The sequence below is a fragment of the Cynocephalus volans genome, chromosome 5, assembly GCF_027409185.1.
Source record: "Cynocephalus volans isolate mCynVol1 chromosome 5, mCynVol1.pri, whole genome shotgun sequence".
Classification (NCBI taxonomy): domain Eukaryota; kingdom Metazoa; phylum Chordata; class Mammalia; order Dermoptera; family Cynocephalidae; genus Cynocephalus; species Cynocephalus volans.
In genome coordinates this window covers 45,067,251-45,087,680 of record NC_084464.1, presented here as the reverse complement: position 1 = coordinate 45,087,680, position 20,430 = coordinate 45,067,251, and the positions used below count along the sequence as shown (strand labels likewise).

Sequence of the window (20,430 nt, the reverse complement as noted above, 5' to 3'; positions counted from 1 at the left end):
GCCCTTGCCCCTTGGCCCCGCCCTCTCCAGGGCAGGTTGTCCCCCCCGTCGCGCTTCTGCGCACGCGTGGCACCTTCCGCGCGCGGCACCTGGGAGGACCGAGCCCCTCCTTTACGGGGCGGCGGCCGTTGGCGGTTGGTGAGAGGGAGTCGGCAGGCGTGCGCGCCCGCTCCCCATGCACGTCCCTTCTCGCGCTTCCAGGCGGGTGCAAGGACGAAGAAAGCTAGTACTCGGGGCGGTAACGTCACCGAGAGCCAGCCAATGGGCAGCGGGCGGGCAGAGCCCGGGCGGTTCGAACCCGAAGGCAGGGAAAGGGCGGGAGGAAAGAGCTAGCAGTTTGTGGGAGTGCGCGCTGGCGCCGCCCCTGGACTCTGCTTCCCAGCCTCACCAAGGGAGCGTTCTTGCCAGGGGTTAGGGTGGCCAGTGGTAAAGGTGAAACTTAACTAGTGACCGTGGAAGGGTGTGGATCACTAGTTGCACACCTCCTTGACGTGACGATGGTGGACAGGCATTAGGAGGGAAAGATGATCCAGACCAGGGCCCAGAACAGGTGATAGCTGAAGGGAGTAAAGCCCAAGCCCTTGCCCAGCAAAACACAAAAACGTATGGCAATGGGACAAATCCACAGCTCCCATATTAACAGATAGGCAAAATATCTTCCTCCTTGGGCAACAGCTACTAAAACCTTTATTTTATTTTTTTAAAAACTGTTCTTTATTTGATACGCCCTCCACCCAATAAAGCATCCCTCAGCAATCCCCCTCCCCCCAGACACACACACACACAGGATCTGGATCCATCTTCACTTCCTGTTGGCCTGGGCAGTACCAATAATACACTGGTTTACCTGGGGGCAAGGGGTTAGACAGGATAAAAAAGTTTGCAGAAAAACCAAAAGGACAGCTTTCCCAAGAGCTCCTCCCACCCCCCCAGTGTGAGGGCTGCCCTCAGGGAATATTGAAATAAGGGCTCTGAAGGTAGGTTCAGGCTGGTCCCAGTTACCGAGGAGGTGAAAAGGCCTGAGAAGAGATGGAAGCTGAGAGAAAGGGCTTCCATTTCCAGCTATACCCTGGACTAGAGACCCCAAAACCCCCCAACTATAACCTAGACAAAATATTAACAACACCCATTTAGGTTCTGAGCCTTTGAAAATGGATCATTCCAAGTCTGGGGGAGGAAATGTACAAGATGAATCTGATTCAAAGATTACTGAGATGCTGTCTAAAGGACCCAGGGGCTAACTTGAAGGGGCTCCTATTGGCTAAAGATAGGGCAATTTGAGCATCAGAAAGAATGACTGAAAAGGATTCACAGACATCAAATAGATAAGCATCTGTAAAATGATACACCCCAGGTAAAATCTCACTGATCACCTTTCGAAGTTGCTAGGATATCAACTTATAACAATGAAAATAAAGAATCCAGCATTTATCTTGCTTTTCCTATATGGACTGAATTTCAGAGTAACCAAAGATGGTAAGGGAAAGTTCTCCATAGAAGAATCATGGCTAATGAATGCAGAACTGAGATTAGAAAATCACCATTTAAAAAAATTCTAATGACATACCAGACAGCCACAAAAAAAGAAAAAAAAGCTAAACAAATAAAAAACAAACAAGAAAAACCTAATGAACCTGGGTATGATCATTGTTTGATAAAATCACTAAGTAAAAAAAGTCAATGAATGGATCAGGCTGACAATACCCAAATCTAATGATCAATATTGATATCATTAAAAGTAGAACTAAATATTAGGTGCCTCCTAATATGACATAATAGGAAGTGTACTGAACCATCTATTAAGTTTTCTTACCAGGTAATTTGAACTTTATTCAAATGTAATCAAACCTCTAAATCTAACTACCAGATAACAAAAAGTATGGGGGGAAGAGGAAACAACCAGCCAAAATCCAGAACATGGTATATGACCCTACTTCTTTAACAAATAAATGGCATGATAGTGGGCGGTGGGGGACTATTACAGATTAAAAGAAATTTAAGAGATATTTCAACCAAATGAAATGGGTGGACCTTGCTTTGATCTTGATTTGAACAAACCTAATGTATAAGAGACATTTATGAAACAATTGGATGACATTTAATATAAACTGGGCATTAGAGAAGTTCATGTTGAGTGTTGATGTCATTAAAATATTAATATAAAAAGCATAACAAAAAAAAAAGAAAAGCAAAAAAATTTCTTAAAGTCAGAAAAAACACCATCACCTTTTTAATTGAACTTGCAGGATAGTGAAGGAAATCCTGATTAAAACAGAAGACCAGAGCAGAGTGCAGAGCAGGGTGTAGGTGCTGAGGTAGCTGATGGCAGCAACCAGTGCTGACTGGGGCGAAGCCTGAGCATGGCAGAGGGGCAGATCTGATCAGATCCCAAATAAAGACAGACCCCACTGAAGGGCTATACCCTCAGGGGAAGGGTGAACCAGAGGGAAAAAACATTTACCCCAGAGGCAGACATTAAGGAAATTTTCTGACTTGTTTAACTCCAGTGGAGGAAGCGTGTCTCTCTGAGAATTCATGGCCACCAGCTGACCCTTGTGGGGTTTGGAGCCTGCAATCACACTCTGTGGAATGGTCTGAAAAACCTATGTCTCCTTGGATCCAGCAATCCCATTTCAAGGAATATTTCCCTAGATAGATGTAACTAAAAAACCACAAAATGACATATGTATAAGGTTAGTCAGCTTGGCCTTGTTTGTAATAGAAAAAGCGGGAAGCAATCCAAGTGTCCAGTAGAGGGAACTGGTGGATAAATTTTGGTGCATCCACACAGTGGAGTCTTAGGCAGACCTAAAAATAATGGGATGATCTCTGTGCATTGATAGGGATTACTCTTGGAGCTATTCCGGAAGCAAAACAAACAAGGTACAGAACTACATATATGTGAAAGAGAGGGAGGGAGATGCCTTTCATATAAGAAGAAGAATACAAATAGCCTGTATTTGCAAAAAGAAACAATGGAAGGATAAATAAAATAATAAATGACAAAAATGACTATATGGAGTGGAGGATGGGGTGGAGAGAAGTGGCAGTAAAACTTCATTGTGTTCTGTATAGCCCTCTAGATAGTTTTAAGCTTTTAGTCACTTATTTTCAAAAACTTAATTCAAAAGCAAATAGTTAAAAATGGAACCAGAAAAATTTTTTTAAAACAAACAAAAATAAATAAAGAAAAAAGAAACACAATGGAACCCAGTGGGAAGGGCCCAAAATGCCTGGCAAATGTAAATCCTTTCTGGGTAAATGTGCCCCCCAACCTAGAGGACAGAAGCGGTTGAAATGGACAAGTCTACAAGCATCCAGGGGTCCCAACAGGACCTGGGCTTGAAGGTAATCGTACCTTGGAGGCAAAGCGTAGAGAGTTGAGGGACTCGGAGATGTTCTCTTCTAGGGGGGAAATGTTCACAAACATCAGCCTATGGAAAGAAAAGAGGCCCAGTCTCAGCATTAGTGGTCTGCAGAGCCTGGACAGGTCTCTACTGTTCCCCTTTTCCTTACCCCAACCAACATCATAGTTCCTACCCGATTCCTTCTATCTGTCCCTTTCACTCACATCTTAGCACTGCCACCCAGAGAGTTCTGCAGCAAGTAGGTGAGCTTGCTGTTCCGGTAAGGCACATGGGACTCCTAGAGAGTTGAGAGGGAACCAGTGCTTAGGACAGGGCAGAGTTCTGTACAGCTAACCCCAACTGGACCCCAGGTCCCACCTGCCCCTGCCCCCATTCCCACCTTGTTGCTCAGGGCCATGATGACCAGCCCCAGCGTGGAAAGGCTGCTGTTAATGGCCTGTGTTTCCCGAAGGCGTTCCCGCTCTCCTGGGCCAAGGGCTAAGCCAGGGTCTAGCCGCTCACTCCCGGCCAGGTCCACAAGGCTGAGGGGGGCCCCGCACTGTAGGCCTCGGGCAGCATGCTCCCCAGAGATCTGCAGCTGGAACACACTGTGGCTGCGTGATGACCGCTCGTTCTGGGCTGTTCGGGCCACAGCCCGATTCTGGCGGGCTAGATGGAGCAGAGCCTCCACCTGGGAGTGGAGGGGAGCAAGGTGTGAAGGTAGGCAGTAAGTTAATACACAGTGATGTCAGTATGGCAATTAGTGAGAGTCAGCCCCTGCCCTCCTTTAGCTTCCGTTCTAGCCAGCAAAGAGACAAAACAAATAAGTAAAATGCACAGTATGTCTGTGAATACTAAAGGGTAAAATCACAGAATAGGGAATGTGTGAAGGTAGGGAAGAGGGTGCAAGTTTAGACAGAACAGTCAGGGATGTTAAGACTCACTGCCTTAAGATCTCCAGGGGTGGAGCATTCAGGCAAAAGACCTGAGATGGGAGTGTGACTAGCTGGTTAAGGAACAGCCAGGAGGCCAGCATGGCTAGGGTGAACTGAGCAAGGCACATAAAAGGAAATGACACGAGATGCAACTGGCAGGGGACAAGTGTCCCTCTCCACTTCAGCAGATGCATCACTACTCTATATTGCCTGGTTATGTTAAGGCACATCTACCTTACAGTCAAAACTAAATGTGGTAACCTATCCTCACAACTTGCCCTTCATCCTCCAATTTTCTCCTGCTCTTTTCTCCATCCACCTCCATCTTGTGACACCCTGCCCACTGCTCCCCACTCCCCAGTTCCAGTGCCCATGGGTCCTCACCTCTTTCTCACAGGAGACAGGGACATATCGGGCATTGGTGACAGTAAGCTCTTCACTCCCTGGCCCTGCTCGGCGAATCTCGCACTCACCCCCTTGACCCTTCCGAGTCCCAGTGGCTAGCAGGTCTCGAACAGTCTCATTATAGATCTCTACGTAACTTGCCACAAAGCTGTAGGTCCAGCCCTGGCCACCCATTTCCTGGGCTATGGAGAAGAGGTGCCGCAGGGCCCGAGGGATCAGCCCCTCCAACTGGGGGTCTCCCCCAGGACCACCTTCCATTGTGAAGGTCTTGCCACTGCCTGTCTGGCCATAGGCAAAGATGCATACTGGGTAGCCATCCAGAGCTGACTGGACAAGCATGGCGATCTCCTCAAACACCTCGTCCTGTCCACTTCCTGGTGGAAATACCCGGTCAAAAGAAAAGTCATGGCGGGTGGTGGGGGCTGGTGCCCCACTCAGGGTCCCACGCCGCTCATCAGACCGAGATAGACTAAGGTGGGTGGGAGGATCAGAGGGCCCGCCAGGACCAGGGGGAAACAAGAGGAAGCCAGGGGGTGGGGTGGACTCCCCAGGAAGGACAGGGCGGACCCGGCAGAATACGCGGATATTGCCCTTGAGTTCCTGCAGCTGGTTGTGCAGACGCCGACGCTCCATCTCTAGCCCATGAAGACGTTCTCCCCGCTCAGAGAGTAAAGCCGCCTGGGCTTCAACCTCCTGTTGCAGAGATGCCGCCTCTGCTTGGCTGCTCGACAGAGCTGCTTCTGATACCTGCAGCCTCTTCTGCCCAGAACAGAACAGACACAGAGAATGAGATGCAACTAAGAATAAGAACAAGTCATGTGGCCAAGATGGGTGGGGAGCGGAGGTGGGGTCCCTGCTTTCAAAGACTTCATTGTCGGGCCGACCCCGTGGCACACTCGGGAGAGTGCGGCGCTGGGAGCACAGCAGTGCTCCCGCCGTGGGTTCGGATCCTATATAAGGATGGCCGGTGTGCTCACTGGCGGAGCGCGGTGCGGCCGGTCACAAAAATGACAAAAAAAAAAAAAAAGACTTCATTGTCTGGTAAATAGAGATGAGAAAATAGGCAAATATGGTACTAGGATAGGGAGTGCTATGGGGATGTCCAGGAGGGGAACAAGGAAGATGATATCAGTAAGCTCCTTTAAGGCTGACACCCAAAAGTATAATAGGAGTGAACCAAGGGAAGGATAGAGTACAGAAAGAACATTCCAGAAAGAGGGAAGCACATATGCAAAATGTCCAGAAGTGAGAGATGAGTCATTTGAGACTATAAGTAATTCATTCAATCTAGTTGGTACTCACCAAAAAGGAATCAAATGGACATGAGACGAGGGAGTACCACAGGGATTTGTGATCAGGAGTGGGACGTGAAGAAAGAGAGGGGGATGGAGGACTAGGGTAAGACACAGATCCAGGTGAGAACTACAAAAAGAGTTAAGTACATGGAGAAGTGGGGCAGAAAGCATGAGAATCAGGAGTGTGCTGGGGTAAAGACAGGTGGAGGACAGAGGGATATTGCTGGAGATATGAGGTCAGGTATTCTGAGCCCAAAGAGACTTAAGGGGAACCTGGAAGGTGGGGGACGACCTCTACTAGGATAGGGGGACTGGCATTTGGTGAGAATCTGGCCCTACCTCCTGTTCCTCCAGTTGGGTGGCCAGCCCCCTCCGCTCTTCCTGCAATTCCAACTGTTCTTTCTGGAGCTCTTGCACCAAGCTTTCCTGTGTGCCCAGCCGCTCTTCCAGGTCCAGGACATGAGCACGCAGGTTCTCTAGCTCCTGTTGGCCTTGCTCAGCCTGGGCCCCTACCCTGGCCAACTCTCCTTCCAGTGTCCTGCACTCTGTCCCCAGGGCCTTGGCCTGTTGTTGGGCTTCTCTGAGCTGGTCCTGCAGCTGCTGGTTCTCCTGGTCCAATGTTTGAGTCCTCTCACGGTAGCGTTTCAGCTCTACATTTAGGTCACCTAACTGACCCTTTAAGTCCCAGGCTGGACGTTTGCTGGGTTTCTTCCCTCCTACCATGGGAGGAGCAGCTAATGCTAAGATGGGCACAGAAAGGATAAAGGTCAGTGAAGTCTTGGCTCTCTACCCCTCCTCCCTTCTAGCCTTTAGGGCCTCACACCTGATGCTACATCTATCTCCTTCCCCACCAGAGATGGAAGAGGCCAGACAGATTTTTCTGGGCACTCACCACCTCCTCTTCTCTATCCCAGCCTCTCACCCAATAGTTATGTTTGTCACCTACTGCCAGACTTCTGGGCAGGAACAGCAGGGACTGGTTTCTGGTTCTTCACCCCTAGAAAATTGGAGAGTCAACATAAGAAATTATAGGACCAACGTCCTTCCATCTCCATCATTCTCCTTTTACACATTCCCCAAATCCCATCTCAGCCCCAGCTCTTAAGTGCTACTACCTGTGGCAATAGCTGTGGAACATGGGGGTCCTATCTTCCGGGGAACTTTTTGAGCTGTCCGGAGATATGAGAGAAGAAAAAGTAGAACAATCACTCTCAGGGTGGCATGTACACTGGCTAAGCCAGGGGCAGGGGAGGTGCTTTTTCTGAGGATTAGAAATAACCTTGCCCCCTAAGTTGGGCCAGCTCCTAATGATATCCCTCCTAGGACCAGAAATTACTCAATATGCCAAGAAGGAAGTTGAACCAAGATAAGTACAAAGAGCTGGGGGGGGGGGGGGCAGAAAAATATGTAAAGTATGCTACCATTTGTGCAAAAAAGGTGGGGGGCGGATATGTCCATGTTTGCTTGAGTACCCACAGAATTTCCCAGGAAGGACATGCAGTTGCCCCTGAGAAGGGGAACTGAATGGCTAGGGATAGGAGTAGGATGAAACTTTTCATTGTATAACAACCTTTGTGCCTTTGGAATTTTGAACCAAGTAAAATGTTATCACCTATTCAAAATGGACTAAAATTGAAAGAAAAGTAAAGAAAAATAAGTAAGTTGAAGAGCACCAGACTTCCATGTCCTTGGGTCCCTGTCCACCCCTAGAGCCTACATGCAGTTGGGCCTTGTGTGTGTGGCAGTGTGGTGAGGGTTGATGCTCTGTTGCGGGATGTAGCAATTTTGGTCGCTGCACCCAGGCCTCGGGTCCGTTTCTGGGGAAAGATAAGAACAGGTCCATAGTCACCCTCCCTGATGAGTTTATATTCTCTCTCTCTCTCTCACACACACACACAAACACACTTATGCATATATACATACACAGCTCTCCACACTCAGCTAACCTTCTCAGGCTCCAAGGCATCCTCCATCTGGTCAGGCCCCCTCTTGAGCCTGCTTCCTGGGAGAGGCAGCCGGGAAGACGCTTTGAACAGGGGTCTCTTCAGCTCTACGTTCCCCTTCACTTCCAATAAGGGTGATCTCTGTTGGGAAAAGACACCCTTAAGACAACACGCAGGTGACAAAATGTCCCAAGAACTCCCCTTCTTGGCCTCCCAGCCTCAATTTTCAACATTACTACCACCAAGCATTAACTAAGAACCACTTGTGCCAAAAGCTGGGACTCACAGATTATGCGCCAGCCAAACAGCACCAAAAGAAGCAGGACATAATGTAAAAGCGGGAACACAATCTCTAAGGGTAAAACTGGATGGATGTTGGACTCGAGCTAACTTTAAGAGTAGTACCAAAACAAGCGTAGAGAAATGGACATTCCTTTTAGAAGACAAAAGCTCAGACATGCAAATGGTATGGCTGGGAAACCAATAGGGCCCTTTTAGCTGGAGCTGAGAATCATGAATAAGGGAGAGAGTGGACGATGGATAAGGCTGAAGACTGGTTGGGAGGAGCAAGTAACATTGATTGAGCACTGCTTTAAATGTCTTATCTGTATCAACTTACTTAAGCCTCACAGTAGCCCACTGAGGAGTTGCTATTACTAACTCCATTTTGCAGATGAGGGAAGGAAGGCACTGGGAGGTAAGATAGATCATCTAAGGTCATCAGCTAGTAAACGGCAGAGCCAGAGTTAGAATCTAGGCAGTCTGGTTTCAGAGATCACATGTTTAACCCCACACTGCCTCATAAGGCTTTGATACCAGGCTAAGGAGGAGTTTAGGTTTTATCCCTGCATAGCATGAAGAGCCAGCTACAATTTCTGATCAGCCATGTGAAAAATATACAAAAGAACCTATTACAAAGAATAATGAGTTGCATGTAGGCTGACTTGTATGGGGAAGGCTAGGAAGTAGTATGACCAGTTTGGAGACCAAAGTACAGGCATGATGTGGGGGCAATGGAAAAGGAGAGATCCTCTCCTTTAAGCAGCCTAAGTCAGTGCCTGGAGATTATGCCCACACCATGGTTGCTCTTATCTAGGGTGACCAAATATTCTGGTTAACCCAAGAATGAGAGGTTTCTTGGGACACAGGACTTTCAATGCTAAAATTAGGTCATTTGTAAGCAAACTAGGATGATTGATCACCCTATTCCTATCCTACCATCAGGAAAGTACATTATATAGATCAACTTCTGATTTTCACTACAGGTAACTTTTAATTCCAAGGCCAGTTTCTCTTTGCCCTTCAACTTACTTCATTCACATTTGACTTTTTTTTTCTGGTGGCTGGCCAGTATGGGGATCCGAATCCTTGACCTTTGTGTTATAACACCGTGCTCTAACCATCTGAGCTAACCAACCAGCCCCAGCTTACTTCATTCACTCAATATTTACTGTCTGTGATGTGCCAAGAAGTGATATGGGTTCTAGAGTAACATATGTGGTCCCTTGTCCTCAAAGAACAGTGGGGATGAGAAGCATTCAAAGAGATGATTAAAACTTTACTGAGTGCTGTCATAAAAGGAGCCCAGAGGAGGAGGTGAGCATCCAGATGCGATAGGGAGAGAGTCAAAGAACACTCGTATAAGGTATTTTATTTTTAGGTGGAGTCTTTAGGATGAGAAAGAATTGGCTTGATGAGCTTGGGCCAAGGTAGAGCATCCCAGGCAGAGAGCAAGCAGGGGTGCATGCAAGGAACAACAAATCATTCTATTCAGCGGAAGACATGGATGTGCATAGAAAGCAGGGAGATGAGAACAAAGGCAAAAAGGAAAAGACTGCGGTGGCAGTATGTCATGATATCTGCTCTGTGGTACACTCATGGTATGCCTGTTCTGTGCCAGACACTGTTCTAGGTGTTGGGGTGAGAGTAATGAACATTAACTCCCTGCCTTCCCAGAGCTCACTTTCTAGGGCAGCCTTTCCAAACTGGGGTACCATAATAGAATTGAACTGTATAGAAAATGAGGTCAAGGGTTTGGATCCCCGTACCAGCCAGCTGCCAAAAATAAATAAATAAACAAGCTGTATAGAAAATGATCTATTTCCTCAATTCTCCCAAGGCTGTACACAGCTCTTACCATTCTAGATGCAAAGAATGCCTTAAGGCAGTAGGGCTTCATTCTCATGGAACTTAGTTGAGAGAGGCTATTCTAGCAGCCTGAGAGCTAGACAGAAATCCATCTGAGAGAACCAGGTCAGCCTTAATAAAGTTGGGCAGTGGGGATGAAGAAGAGGGGCTGGATTACATGAAACCAAGTACTGATCTAACTAGGAGCTGGCTTGGGAGAGGGAAGAAGGCAGGCAGTGAGAGAGAGAGAGGAGTCGAGGCTGAGTCCATGGTGTCTGTTACAGTTCCATTAACCAAGATAACAAGAGGAAGGGCTGCTTTTGTTTTGTTTTGTTTTGTGGCAGCTGGCCAGTATGGGGATCCAAACCTTTGGCCTTGGTGTTATAACACCACACTCTAACCAACTGAACTAACTGGCCAGCATCCTGTTTTGTTTTTTAATTAAAATTTTTATTTTAAAATCATTGTAGATTCACATGCAGTTGTAAGAAATAATACAGCGAGATCCAAGAGTATCTGAAGAGCTATGTTTAAGAGATGCTGACCTTTTTGTTGTTGTTGTTGTTTTATAGAAAGATGATCGGTAAAGGGATCTTAATCCTTGACTTGGTGTGGTCAGCACCACGCTCTCCCAAGTGAGCTAACCAGCCATCCCTATATAGGGATCCAAACCCTTGGCCTTGGTGTTATCAGCACCACACTTTCCCAAGTGAGCCATGGGCTGGCCCCTAAGATGAGTTTTGGGAAAGTGAGTTTGAGCTACCTGTGATACAATAAGACATATTCAACAATGTTCACAGAACATCATAGAGAAAACTATGAAACAACATGAAATTCTGTTTTGCTTTTATTTTTAGTTTGTTTATTGTCTTTCTCTACATTAGATTGTCAGTCCCATAAGAACTTGTCTATTCACAACTATATAACCAGAGGGCCTAGTACAATGTCTGCTACATGCTTTAAGTACCGCAAGGTCAAATACTAAAGTTTTCTTTTGTTTTTTTATAACCCTGTGCCCTTCCTCCTGGTCTACACTACCATAGTGGATATACTATGGACCTACCTCCTTGGAATTTACATGGGTTCAGAAAACGTGTTCAAAGGTTTGTTTATTCAGGACAACTCCAAATAGTACAGTATTTATTTTTCTCTCATCTATAAAGCTAGACGCAATGAACCCCAGCTATCCACAATGAGAAGCATAATCACTTAACCTTCCATAAGAATAGTATTCATCCAAACCCTCCTGCATCCACTTCACCACAAGATCACAGATTCCCTGCTCCCAAGGCAACCCCTCCACATGTGCGTCAGATCCCTCCCATCCTCACACCAACTCAGGAACATTGCTCCAGCAATTCTCCCTTCTCTTCTCCCTTCTCTCCTCTGCATCATCAACTTTACACTTTCTACTCGATTATTCCAATCAGCATACAACACATGCTATTATTTATCCCAACCTAAAAAAAGTCTCTTGACTCTGCTTTCCCTGCCAGCTACTACCCTTTTACCTTGCTGCCCTTTGCAGCAAAACTCTTCAAAAGTATTCACGGTGTCCAATTTCTCTCCAAAACCCATTTCAAGCAGGCTTTCACTCCCCCATTCTACCAAACCATTGTCCTCAAAGTCACCAGTAACTTCAAGTTGCTAAGTCAATTCTTCATTTTCATGTGTTTTGGCCCATCAAGCAGCATTCGATACAAGGTGGTCTCTCCCTCCTCCTTAAGAGACTTTCTTCATTTAGCCTCCAGGGGACCACACTTTATTTGTTTTCCTATCTCACTAGTAAGTCCTCATCTCTCCAAATTTTAACAGCAATCTTTGTATTCTCTGTACTCACTATCCATTCCCATGGCTTTAAATACCCAAATTTCTATCTCCAGCCTAGATCTCACTCCTCAACTTATATTGAACTACCTCCTCAACATTTCCACTTGGAAGTCTAATAACTGACCTGTTGATGTCCAACCCCTTTTGAACTTGCTCCTTTTGCAGCTTTCTCCATCTCAGTTGATCCATCTTCCAGTTGCTCAAGCCAATAAATCCTGAGACATCTCTTTATCTTACACACCACATGTCATCTGTCAGCAAAGCATGGCTGATTCCACCTTCAAAATATATCCAAAATCTGACCACTTGTTTCTATTTCTTCCACTGCTACCACCCTGATCCAAGTCACCATTATCTAATAACCCTATTAGCATTATCTAGATTATCATACTACAGCAGTTCTCAACTAGGGGGTGATTTTGCCCCTTAGATGACATTTGACAACATCTGAAGACATTTTTGATTGTCATTACTAGGCAGGGGGTTGCTGCTGGCATGGTTGGAGACATGGGATGCTGCTAAGCGTCCAACAATGAAAAGGACAGCCCCCTACAATAAAATGTTAATAGTGTCAAGGTTGAGGAAATCTGTTGCTCTCCTAACAGTCCTCCTTGTTTTTATATTTGCCCCCTTATAGTCTAATCTCAATGCAGCAAAGTGATCCTCTTAAAATGTAAGATCTTATCTCTCTGCTGAAAACTGTCCACTGATTTCCCATTTCACTCAGAATAAAAGTTAAAGTTCTCACAATGGCCCCTACAAGAAGCAAACTGTGATCAGCAACCCCACTTCCCATTACCTGACTTCATTTCCCACAACTTTCCCCTTACTTCAACTCCAACCACACTGGCCTCCTTGCTAGACAGCTCTCTGGGGACTCTTTGCTCTGGTAGATTCCCACTGTTCATAATGCTCTTTCCTCAATATCCACTTGTCTATCTCCCTCACATCCTTCAAGTCTTTATTCAACTCTCACCTTCTCAATGGGGTTTACTGAGACCACCCTAATTTAATACTCTATCCTGCCAGTTGGTCTCTCCTCCCTCCTCTTAACCTGCTTGAATTTTTCCTTTTCTCCATTGCACTCATCACCTTCTAATAGGATTATTTTATTATGTTTACTGTCTCTCTCTCCATAGAATGGCTGTTCCATGATGGCAGGGATTTGTCTTGTTCGCTGCTGCATCCTAAGTACCTACAACTGTGCATGGCACATAGTAGGTGCTCAGTTTATTTTTTTGATGAATAAGTTACCAGAATACAAAGAATATCTCTTCAAGCTGAATCCTGACTTTGGGGTAAATCTGAATGTGAAATAACTAGTAAACAAAGGATTCAGGCAGGACACCTTTTCTGGCGCCAGAGGTCAATACACTCTTGCTGTCACACACGTACATATCTCTCCACTGGAGAGGGGAAGCTGCAGATGGTTGTGGGGTGCAGCAGGGCACTCATAAGAAAAGAAACTGAGTCAACCAGTCCCATTGGGCAGGAATTTCTGGAAAACTTGGGTAAGGAGAGAGAATGAGTTCATTCAGCCCAGTTTACCACACTCCCGAAGCAGCAGCAATAAGGAGAGGAGACAACACAAAAGTTCATCAGCGGGGACATCAGACACATTTCCCCAAAGGTAGAGCTCATCTCACAACTGCAATCTTGAGTAGGAATGGAGAGGCAGAACCGTGTCAAGACAAGCCTGAGAATTCGAAATGGGAAATCCTGGAGACATGACGGTGAGGAGTGGCCTCCGGAGACTTGAAGCTGAGGGAGGGCAGATAGACATCCTCTCGACCTTCTGGGGCTGCTACCCTCAATCTTCACACCCTCCTCTACTCCTTTCCACTGCTGCGGGGGTGCACGGACCTTCACCCTCCAGGCAGACATGACCAAGGCCGGTCGGGAGCCGGGAGCTCGACAGCATCAGGGCGGCCAGCCGCTGTCCCCGCGCCCGGGGCGAGTGACCCGCGCCAGCCCCTACTCACCTGCGGCTCCATGTCCACCTCCGTCCCACACACGCCGGGGGCTCGCAATGGAAGAAGACACGGTGCCGGGGCTCCCACCCGTGTTCTTTCACCCGCCCGCGACGCAGAACACGCGCGCGACCGACTCCGTCAGCTAGCAGCCCGCGCCACACCCGCCACTTTTGAATTCCAACGGCCGCCACCCAGTCTCACCTCGCTCTGCACGCAGGGGCCAATCGTCGCCGTCGCCACAGCCGAGGGCCAATCGCAGCGCCCTCCGCCTCCCGAGGCCACACCCGCCCGCCCGGCTCCCGGGAGGTAGGCGGATTAACCCCACTTCCGGCCCCACTTTTTCCCTCACCCCTCCCCTCCTTTAGCAGCAATCGCGCTGGACTTCCGCTCGACTCCCCGCCGTCGCTCGCTACGTCAGAAACTGCGCAGAAGACGCCGCACGAACATAACTGGCCGAACGTAGCTGCTGTGGGGGGCGGAGGAGGCGGGGCTGGGTCGCTGGAGGAAAGGAATTACGCGTGCGCAAGCGAGGACCCGTGCGGGCTGGGGAGCGTGACGAGCGCCTCCTAGCGATTGCAGTAGAAAGAGCACTCAGCCCCGACCGGATTGACGTGATTGGAACTCCAGCGCGGACTCTCCTGGTCGAATTTGAACTGGTCCGGGAAGTGGGAGCTGGAACCTCCAGGCGGATTGTGAGGGTGACCGGATCTGCCCATTCTCCAGTCATTTTGCCATTTCTCACCAGATTTAGGGACCTTGGGGGCAACTGGGCGCCCCGTAGAAGCCCGACGGTGGAGATTCGAGGCTCAGGGGAGGATTTTTCACTTCAGTCCCTTTTCTTATCCCATCTCCTACGCGCCTGGGGAACTGGTTTAGGGCCTTCGGAGACTCAGTAAACCCAGAGTGTTTACTGCTTCCGTTTATGGCGTACGTGTGTTATGCTTTTCAGACTGGGCACGTGCATTATCTCGTTTAACAATCACAAAAATTCCATAACCTCTTACTATGTACCGAGAGCTTTGCGTATCTTATCTGCAAGGTAGAAGGAGACAGGATTGGGAAGGTTAAGTAACAGGTACAACGTCACACTGCTGGTTGGGAGTGTATCTAGATTCCATTAGCTTCAAAATCCAAGCTATTTCTGTTATTCCACATTGCTTCTAACAATCTTAGTAAAAAAACAGTCCCTTCCTTGTAAATAATATACTGGTTTGCAGAGTGGTTCTACCACATTTATTCATCTGAGTTTCCATCCAATCCTGGGAGTAGTAGGCAAGGAAGGGATTTTATTTATGAGACTGAAAGGTAGGGAAATAAAGGTTCTGCTCAGGGGCTTGGTGCACAGTTGGAGCCTGGCAGGACTGGAACCCAAGCTACCTGTTTTCTAATCCGGTGTTTTAACTTGGATTCAAACCGGCTTGTGGAGGGAAGCAGACTGGAGAGACACAGGGTCTGAAAACAATGCTGCCAGCCTTCAACCTTTTATATCGTAGGAAAACTCCCCAAAACAGGAGCTTAAAGAGAAGATAGTAAGAAGAGAAGTGAAAGAGGAAACTGGAAAAGACCAACACTTAATGGATGGGTAGAGGGGGAGAGCTGACAAGGGAAACCTGAGAAGAAATGTATAGCAAAACACGTTTGTCAAAGTTAAAACACGAATGTTAGAGAAATATGGACCCATTAGCCGATTAAAGGAGGAAATTTTTATTCATCTCAAATGATGTAGAAAAACCACCCAAAATATTCAACATTCATTGACATAAAAGAAAGAAACAGGCTGGCTGGTTGGCTCAGTTGGTTAAAGCACAGCCTTATAAGACCAAGGTTAAAGGTTCAGATCCCCATACCAGCCAGCCACCAAAAAAAAAAAAAAAAAACCACCTCATAACTAGATGAAGGACATCTTCAAAAATCTTATAACACACATAATCACAATGGTGAAAAGTGTTGAAAGCATTTCTGTTAAGATGAGAAACAAGGCAAAGTTGCCTGCTTTCAATAATCCTCATCAACACAATAATGGAAGTTTTAGCCAGTCCAATAAACAGCAACAACAAACATATAAAGATTTGAAAGAAACAGGAATGTCAGTATTTGCAGATGAAATGATTGCATGTTTAGCAACCCTAAAAGAAAATTCAGATAGAATTGATAAATGAGTTCCACAAGACAGCTAGGTACAAAATCAGTATTAAAAAAACCTCAGTATACAAAATCAATTGCATTTCTAGCCTCACCAACACCAGTTAGAAAGTGCAACTTTAAAAAAGGTGCCATTTGGTTACATGTAAAGATCAAGCTGTAATTTGATTTGTGTATTTTATTGTACACCTCAATAAAAATTTTAATACAAAATATACCATTTGCAATAGCAACAAAAATATAAAGTACTTAGGAATAAATTTAACAATGGCTGTGCAGCCCCTTTGCAGGGAGAATGATAAAATTTTATTGGAAGATATTAAAGAAAACCTAAATCTTAATAAATGGAAGTATATACTATATACTTGGAAAGAAAGTCTTGATATAGTAAAGATATCATTTTTTCTTTCAAAAGATGACCAGTAAGAGGATCTTAACCCTTGACTTGGTGTTGTCAGCACCACGCTCTCCCAAGTGAGCTAACCGGCCTTCCCTATATAGGGATCCAAACCCGTGGCCTTGGTGTTATCAGCACCACACTCTCCCAAGTGAGCCACGGGCCAGCCCTGTAAAGATTAGTTTTATCCAAGGTCTTGGCATTGGGCTAAGGAGAGTGATAGAGTCTGCGATGACTGGTCCTGCTGGCGTCTCTCTAGTCTGCCCATCTCAGGAGCTGGTTGAGTGAGGCCACCCTTAGCAGTCCCTACCCCCTCTCCAAAGATCACTTCTGCAAGCTGGTGAGTATTTCTCACACTGGAAACCACTTTTTGGACCCTGCATCCCTTCCTCCCCCTGTCTGTCTTCTTGGCTTCTCAAGCAGATTCCTTTTCTCCTTTCCAGCCCTTTGCAGATTTCTCCACAGATGGCAAAGTGCACCAGGGAGTTACCTTGATTACCTCAGGTACTTGTGTTTACTCTCCCAGAAGGTGTATTGCTTAGCCCTGGCCCTTGCAGGCATTCTTCTGCCTCTGTTACCTCCTCCCAGAAGGCTGACTTTCACTGCCTTGACTCCCAGGTCCTTTGGTCTCAGAGTAGGAAAGCCCTGTCCAGTTTAAGTAAAGGATTCACAAGGGCTTGCATACTTCTGCTCCCAGCCTGCCTTACTCTTCCTTATGGGGCCAGAGTACACTTCTCTGAATCACTTTCATGGCCCCATTCTGAAATTCACAAAAACAAACATTTGCACACTGAAACCTTTCTTAACTTGTAGGACTTTTTTTTTTTTTTAAAGTATTTTAGAGCAAATCGCAAAAATCATAACTCCCTGTAATTTCCCTGGAAAACACACACACACACACACACACACACACACACACACACACACACACACACACACACACACACACACACGATACCACTTTTTATACCAGCAAAATGAACACTAATTCCTTGATATCACCTAATGATAAGCCTGTGTTCAATTTTCCCTAATTGTCCCCAAACTGTCTTTGCAGTTGGTTTTAAAATCAGGATCTGAACACAATCCACAGATTACATTTGGTTGGTTTGTCTCTTCCATCTCTTTATAACAGCCCCACCACTACCACCACTACACACACGCGTTTAATTTTTTTTTTTCCTTAATTTTATTTTGTCGATATACAATGTGGTTGATTATTGTGGCCCATTACCAAAACCCCTCTCCCTCCTCCCCTTCCCCCCTCCCACCGAACAATGTTCCTTTCTGTTTGCTTGTCGTATCAACTTCAAGGAATTGTAGTTGTTATGTCTTCTTCCCATCCCCCCCCCCGGTTTTTTTTGTGTGTGTGTGAATTGATTTATTTATTTATAGCTCCCACCAATGACTGAGAACATGTGGTATTTCTCTTTCTGTGCCTGACTTGTTTCACTTAATATAATTCTCTCAAGGTCCATCCACGTTGTTGCAAATGGCAGTATTTCATTCGTTTTTATAGCTGAGTAGTATTCCATTGTGTAGATGTACCACATTTTCCGTATCCACTCATCCGATGATGGACATTTGGGCTGGTTCCAACTCTTGGCTATTGTAAAGAGTTCTGCGATGAACATTGGGGAACACGTATACCTTCGACTTGATGATTTCCATTCCTCTGGGTATGTTCCCAGCAGTGGGATAGCTGGATCATATAGCAGATCTATCTACAATTGTTTGAGGAACCTCCATACCGTTTTCCAGAGAGGCTGCACCATTTTGCAGTCCCACCAACAACGTATGAGAGTTCCTTTTTCTCCACAACCTCGCCAGCATTTATCGTTCAGAGTCTTTTGGATTTTAGCCATCCTAACTGGGGTGAGATGGTATCTCAGTGTAGTTTTGATTTGCATTTCCCGGATGCTGAGTGATGTTGATCATTTTTTCATATGTCTGTTGGCCATTTGTATATCTTCCTTAGAGGAATGCCTACTTAGCTCTTTTGCCCATTTTTTAATTGGGTTGCTTGTTTTTTTCTTGTAAAGTTGTTTGAGTTCCTTGTATATTCTGGATATTAATCCTTTGTCAGATGTATATTTTGCAAATATTTTCTCCCACTCTGTTGGTTGTCTTATAATTCTGTTAATTGTTTCTTTTGCTGTGCAGAAGCTCTTTAGTTTGATATAATCCCATTTGTTTATTTTTCCTTTCGTTGCCCGTGCTTTTGGGGTTGTATTCATGAAGTTTGTGTCCAGTCCTACTTCTTGAAGTGTCTCTCCTATGTTTTCTTTAAGAAGTTTTATTGTTTCAGGGTGTATGTTTAATTCTTTAATCCATTTTGAGTTGACTTTAGTGTATGGTGAAAGGTATGGATCTAGTTTCATTCTCCTGCATATTGATATCCTGTTCTCCCAGCACCATTTGCTAAAGAGGCAGTCTCTTCCCCAGTGTATAGGCTTGGTGCCTTTGTCAAAGATCAGATGACTGTAGGTGTGTGGGTTGATTTCTGGATTCTCTATTCTATTCCATTGATCAGTGTGTCTGTTTTTATGCCTGTACCATACTGTTTTGGTTATTATAGCTTTGTAGTATAGTTTAAAGTCAGGTAGTGCTATGCCTCCAGCTTTATTTTTTTTTTTGCTCAGTGTTGCTTTGGCTATGCGTGGTCTTTTGTTGTTCCATATAAATGTCTGGATAGTTCTTTCCATTTCTGAGAAAAATGTCATTGGAATTTTGATGGGGATTGCATTGAATTTGTATATCACTTTGGGTAGTATGGACATTTTCACTATGTTGATTCTTCCAATCCAAGAGCATGGGATATCTTTCCATCTTCTTGTGTCCTCTCTAATTTCTCTCAGCAGTGGTTTGTAGTTCTCATTATAGAGATTTCGCACATCCTTGGTTAACTCAATTCCTAAGTATTTTATTTTTTTGGTGGCTATTGTAAATGGGCAGGCTTTCTTGATTTCTCTTTCTGCATGTTCACTATTGGAGAATAGAAATGCTACTGATTTTTGTGTGTTGATTTTGTATCCTGCTACTGTGCTGAAGTCATTTATCACCTCCAAGAGTTTTTTTGTAGAGGCTTTAGGCTGTTCGATATATAGGATCATGTCATCTGCAAACAGGGACAGTTTGACTTCATCTTTTCCAGTCTGGATGCCCTTTATTTCCTTCTCTTCTCTGATTGCTCTGGCTAGTACTTCCAACACTATGTTGAATAGGAGTGGTGAGAGTGGGCATCCTTGTCTAGTTCCTGTTCTTAAAGAAAAAGCTTTCAGCTTTTCCCCATTCAGGATGATATTGGCAGTGGGTTTCTCATATATGGCTTTAATTGTGTTGAGATACTTTCCGTGTATACCTAACTTATAGAGGGTCTTTGTCATGAATGAGTGTTGAATTTTATCAAATGCTTTTTCAGCATCTATAGAGATGATCATATGGTCCTTGTGTTTGATTTTATTAATATGGTGTATCACATTTATTGATTTGCGTATGTTGAACCAACCTTGCATCCCTGGGATGAATCCCACTTGATCATGGTGAATAATTTTACGTATGTGTTGCTGTATTCTGTTTGCTAGTATTTTATTGAGAATCTTTTTTTTTAAATCTTTTTCGTGACCAGTACTCAGCCAGTGAGTGCACTGGCCATTCCTATATAGGATCCGAACCCGCGGCCAGTGCGTCGCTACGCTCCCAGCGCTGCACTCTCCCGAGCGTGCCATGGGCTCGGCCCTTATTGAGGATTTTTGCATCTATATTCATCAAGGATATCAGCCTGTAGTTTTCTTTTTTGGTTATATCTTTACCTGGTTTTGGTATCAGGATGATGTTTGCTTCATAGAATGAGTTTGGGAGATTTGTGTCTGTTTCAATCTTTTGGAATAGTTTGTAAAGAATTGGTGTCAATTCCTCTTTGAATGTTTGGTAAAATTCTGCTGTGAATCCATCTGGTCCTGGGCTTTTCTTTGTTGGGAGCTTTCTGATAACAGCTTCAATCTCCTTTAATGTTATTGGTCTGTTCAGATTTTCT

At 45.4% G+C, this 20,430-nt stretch overlaps 1 protein-coding gene across 1 annotated transcript; it reads right to left on the bottom strand.

Moving 5' to 3' along the window:
* Positions 1 to 766: 766 nt before the first annotated feature.
* Positions 767 to 13,941, bottom strand: KIFC1 (kinesin family member C1). Its single transcript, XM_063097979.1, has 11 exons — positions 13,865 to 13,941; positions 7,929 to 8,066; positions 7,700 to 7,799; positions 7,098 to 7,151; positions 6,929 to 6,979; positions 6,322 to 6,716; positions 4,667 to 5,446; positions 3,748 to 4,038; positions 3,572 to 3,645; positions 3,359 to 3,434; positions 767 to 847 (listed from the first exon to the last, which is right to left on the bottom strand). Exons 1-11 carry the CDS (start codon positions 13,874 to 13,876, stop codon positions 803 to 805), a joined length of 2,016 nt encoding a protein of 671 aa, XP_062954049.1. The 5' UTR covers positions 13,877 to 13,941; the 3' UTR covers positions 767 to 802.
* Positions 13,942 to 20,430: the final 6,489 nt, after the last annotated feature.